Here is a 5,251-nt window from a genome sequence, read left to right on the forward strand (position 1 = left end):
TGCATGTGTCTTCTCCCCCGGTAGAAGAGAATAAAGCCGAATTTTAAGCGGAGGATTTGCAGCACAGTATGTAAAATACCTCCGCAGGAGAGACCCCGGGTTTGCAGTCCAGGAATTACGATCCCACAGTCCAGGATTTACGCTCTGATGCCAAACTATTATCTTTCTTCCTTACCAAGAGACGTTGAGCCACAGATTTCAAAAGACTTGGATTAAATCCTATATGAGGTTTATAAATTTATTACAGGCTTGATTATAATTTTTGCTTACGCATAGTAAACACGTTATTGCTCTTCCTGCTTGCTTGTTTCAATAAAGTCTGATTCCTTATGACCCCTTGCAATATTACACAGAAGCGATTCTTGTTCACTGTGTTGCAATCACATCACTCTCTCTTGTCCTACTTGCGCAGGAGAATCATTGCTATCCTTGGAAGATTCAGGATGACCAACTTATGTGTAAGAGTCTATGTCTTTTGGCAAAATAAAAAATAGCGAGCCTGTCTTGGAGTATTAGTATTTTAGAGAGAAGATCTTGTAGTAAACATGTGAGCAAATGTTTTAAAGTGTATCCAATTTGTGGAATTCCTATCAGTGAAATGTACTCTTCTCCCTTAAAAAAAAAAAATTTAAAAAAAAATCTAACTTAGTGGAATAGTGGTTTGAAAAATTTGGTGATGGCATTTCATGTTCTCATTACAATGCACTTCAATCCAAACTCTCTGATCGGATAAGCAGGTGGTAATATTTTGAAGTCAGATAGGTGCAGAGGGAAATAAGTGATTCTGACAATTTGCACCCTCTGGAATAAACCAGCACCCCTGTGCACACTACTGCGTGTATGTTTGTATTCCTTTTCCCATTTGAAACATCCACTGACTTGGTCAGAAGCAGAAAGCAGATCTACAGACATCACGTTTTCAAAGCTATTTAGAGAATATATAGTAGATGTCAAAATAAGCCTTCAGAGTGGCTTTAAAAAACAAGGCTATTAAGGTTGAAATCTAGAATATTTTGTGGAGAGTTCTAAAACTCTACAAGTTCCCTTGCTGTTTGAGACTTGACTTTACAAAAAAAAGGAGCTGCATGAAGGGTTCTCGCGGTCCTAAATGCAAAGCATGGGAAGAAAAAACTACACACGCCCCCAAAGCCTTGAAAATAACGAATCAACATTCTGTGAAAAACTTCTAAAAATGAGAATGTAAACCAGAAGTTGTTAATTGTACCTTTTGTTTTAGATGTCTGGTTTGGGGTAAAGCCCGGGATAACGCTCCTCTTAAGCCGAGAAGGAGGTCCCCTCCGACTGTTTTTTTCCTAGCTTTTTGACACTCCCTGAAATATCAGACCCGTTTAAAATACCAAGTTTAGCATAAAACTAGAAACACCCACAAAATCATTTGTAAAAATATTGTAGAGAGGTAATGACTTTGCTTTTTTTTGGTTTTTTTGTTTTTTTTTTTTCTTTACAGCAACCCTACAGGGGAAAAAGTACTTTTCAAGGTGACTGATGAAGACTTGAGGCAGAACCCCCTTCCGCCAAAGCCTGAACACTCATGAGCTCGGAATTTTCCCTACGGAAAGCCGAGGCACGGCTATAAACTAACTGCAAAGCGCCCGGCACCACTTCTTGCTTGCTGCCCCACTCAGAAGCCACGCGCCCTGTGTCGAGAGCCGAACCCCCGCAGGCTGCCCAAATCCCGCTTGCTACCTGGTTTGTAGGAGAGAGAATAAAATAACGCAGCTGTAACCAAGCTATTTGTGTGCAGCCCTGACTGTCTCTTGCAGAGGCAGAGCACCCCGAGGGAAAGGTGAGGGTGGGGAGGGGGTGTGGGAGGGAGAGACCCTCGTGGCTGCGGGTTTGTTCAGTGCTTTGCAAAAAAAAAAAAAAAAAAAAAAAAAAAAAAGAAAAAGAGGATTTTCTGATATTTTTTAAAATCCCTATCTGTTGGGCCATTTTACAACGCGTAAGCCATATCTGACTTCAGTCTATCGAAGACACCCAAATTCTCAAGTTCTATTTTGCCTCCATCTCTTCTGCAGAGCTATCCACAGCTTCAAAAATCAAACCATTTTAGCCCAAAGGCGGCCCAGACCCAAACAGTCGCTTGGGTTTGAATGCTCAGATTGCATGTCATGCTGCAAACTCTGCTTTGGCCCGAAAAAAAAAAAAAAAAGCAAGCTCAGGGTTGTTTGTTTTCTGGAGATGCCAAAGTGCCTTGGACTGTGACTTGGCAGGAGGACACTTCCTCCTCTGTTAAAGCAAGTAAATATATTTGCATGAGACAATGGATCGGTTTTACCAGAAACCTTAAGGGCGAAGACAGTGGCTTGGTTAAAGAAACTGTTCACCCACCCTGGACTAACATTTCTTCCCCAAGATGCACAGGCGGTTGCAAGTCACCGTGGTTGGTTTCTACCAGGACTTCCTCCACGCGTGGCCATGCCGCTGTCCTCCTGCGCGCCCTCCGCCAGCCCGGGCTCTCTAAAACACGTCTCCCTGCAAACTGCAGGCTCGAGACAAGGCGAGTGGGCAAGCTGACACACTGGCAGCCAAAAGGAAAAGTGCCCGGAGAGCGGGAGGTCCAGGAAAGCAAACTCACCTGTGCCTATTGTGGCCAAGCGAGCCCAACGCCGTGCCCAAGAACAGAGTAATGCCAAGAGCAGCCAGAGAAGCAGCACTGGCAGGAAGGGATCAGCGTTAGCTCCCATCTAGGAGAGACGGTGGCTGTTCTCTCAGTTCAAGATCCCCACTTGGTCCCCCCGTGGAGGCACAGCAACAGCCTTCCTCACCTCAAAAGCTCCTTCCTCACCTCAAACACTGCGCATTCATGGAAAGAAAGGAGCTCGACACCCTTAGCTAGAGGAAAGGTACTTCCAAGGCTGGCTTTAAGTTCTGACAAATTTGGTAAATGTCCCGACTCCAGGTCGGGATCTCGCTGCTCTCGGGCACGGCAGGAACGCCTGGAGCTGCCATCCTGTTTAAGCTCAATGCCTTTCACCGAGAGCACATGAGAAAAGCTTTGTGTGATCCCCTAGTTAGAAGAAATTACTGCTTTTGCATCATTAGTACAAGGTAAACCAAGTTAATGATTCATCCCACATAATACAAATACTTTCATCTACATTCATTTTACTTTCTCAGAAGGTTCCGTTTCTGACAACCCCACACTTCACAGGAAATTTGTATTTGGGCCTCTGACACACCTATAGCAGGAGAGAAATGAGGTTGAAGATGGCAGCAAAGCTCCTGTTAATTATTTTTCATTTTAAAGAGTGTCCTCGTTCTGCACAGACATGACCAACCCTTGCCCACCCAGACTCCCGCTCTCCCACGAGGCAGAGGGGAGGCGCAGGGGCTGGGGGGAGCAGGGAAGGCAGACAGACCTACTGCACCAGGGGAGCCAACCAGGGGCTTCTTAGGGACATTGCTTTCCAAAAAAAAAGCTTTAAAAAAACCCCAGTCAACCAAAAGCTTAAGAAAAACCCAACCAAAACCAAACAACTAACAAACTCCTGGTTTTGCCCTACAACGTTATTCCACTGTTGGTTGGGAGTATCGTAAGACCAGAAGGCAGGTCAGTCCTGGCAGCAGGGGGTCTCCTGCCCGGGGCGATGGGAAACGCTGTCACAACTCAAGGGCGGCGTTGCAATGGCAGCAGAGGAGGGGGCTGGCTGGACCCTCGCGTACTCCATTAGACCCAGACCCCATAAGGCTCCTCAGTGTCTTTGTGCCAGCTGTAGGCACCCATCTTCAAGCCAAGCAATCACAGCCGCCCTAGCTCTCTGTGTCCTGTCCACGCAGAAACCCGTCTCCCAGCTCCCCTGCTCCCAGCAGAGCAGAAGACCTTCCGTGGACCTGACCCCAAGCAGCCACCAGGCTCTTTCCTAAAGGAGGCAGAACGGACCCGACCCCCAGCAGCCACCCTTCCGAAAGGAGGCAGAGGTGCCCGCGGCCGTGTCCGGGAGCCCACCCTTGGGGTGACTGTTGTGCAATGTGTGATCAGGAGGTGGATAACAACCTGCACCCTCCAAGCGAGAGCAGAGCTGGGACGGGCATTGCCTTCCCCGCTCTCACGTGGGGTGCTGCTCACCTGCCAGAGTTTTTGGATGCTATTCCTTTAAGGCACAACAGGTGGAATTGCAGGGCTAGAGGTACGAGGAGTATTTAAAACAGCCTGGCACTGCCAGAGCCCAGTGTCCGGCTGCAGGAGAGACGCGGGACACTCACAGGAGGTCCTGGGGTCGGCCACCGAGACACCAGCAGACCTAGGAGCCGTCAGCCTCAAAGGAAAAGCAAGAAGTACAAAACAGTCTGCAGAAGTAACTTGGAGTGTAAGTAATGCTTCTTCATTGTCATTCTGAAATGCAAAACTTTTGTACTACCACTTTGAGATGGGGAAGGAGAAGAATAGAGGTCTCGAGAGACTTTTAAGGACTGTTCCTCACACGTGTGAAGGGAAGCAGCAGTGCTGAAACAGCAGTGAATAGGTCTTGCTGGTGGGGGGACAGTTTTCTTTAAAAAAAGGTCAGAAGCATAGGATCAGGCTTAGGAATTTTATATTTTCTTATCAGCAGTAGATTTTTAATCTTTCCTTTCTGGAAAAAAAAAAAGGTTAATTGTCATTACAACGTTTGCACTAAGTTTTAACATAGAAAATAACAAATGTTAGTACATAGTTGACTCTAGTTTGACTGAAGTGTAAGCGAATGGGATGTGTCTGGTGTCCTAAAACTGAAACAAGAGAAAGTTGGCAGAGTCCTTCCCCATTTATATCACCAGCGAAGGGCTGGGGGGGTTCTGCACACCTGAATTCTTACTCAGCAAAGGAAACATTCTTATAGGACTCAATACATTTCATCTGAAGTACAGACAAATACCACCTCCTAATAGCAATTGCGCTGCTGCTAATGATACGCACACTGGCGCCATGCATCCATCCAGCAATCGCCGTGGTACAGACTGCGGCTGTACAGCGAGTGCTTTTGGATCTTAACAAGTTCCTGCTCCTTGCAACGTTGGCAGTACTGAACTAGAAAAATAGTTTAACAATGTTGAGGTTGGTTTCACTTTCCAGCCCAAGAGACAAGGAAAAAAAAAGTAAGAAACCAATGAACCATGATAGTCTTATCTGAAAAGCAAGAAGTATCTAACTTGGGCTATCTAACACCTTAAAGAAACATAAAATTAGGTCACAAGTTAGTTTATAGTCTATCTAGTAGTTTAAAGGAACATAAAACTAGGCCAGCAGCAT

The 5,251-nt window shown here is 46.0% G+C and overlaps 1 protein-coding gene across 1 annotated transcript in view; it reads left to right on the plus strand.

Moving 5' to 3' along the window:
• Nucleotides 1-47, plus strand: part of FCAMR (Fc receptor, IgA, IgM, high affinity) — a 5,250-nt gene extending 5,203 nt beyond the window's left edge. The window contains exon 7 of the mRNA XM_009888273.1: nucleotides 25-47. Within this exon, the coding sequence (XP_009886575.1) occupies nucleotides 25-47 (23 nt within the window). The remainder of the gene's footprint in view (nucleotides 1-24) is intronic.
• Nucleotides 48-5,251: the final 5,204 nt, after the last annotated feature.

This window comes from Charadrius vociferus, unplaced genomic scaffold (assembly GCF_000708025.1).
Source record: "Charadrius vociferus isolate BGI_N301 unplaced genomic scaffold, ASM70802v2 scaffold266, whole genome shotgun sequence".
NCBI classification, from domain to species: domain Eukaryota; kingdom Metazoa; phylum Chordata; class Aves; order Charadriiformes; family Charadriidae; genus Charadrius; species Charadrius vociferus.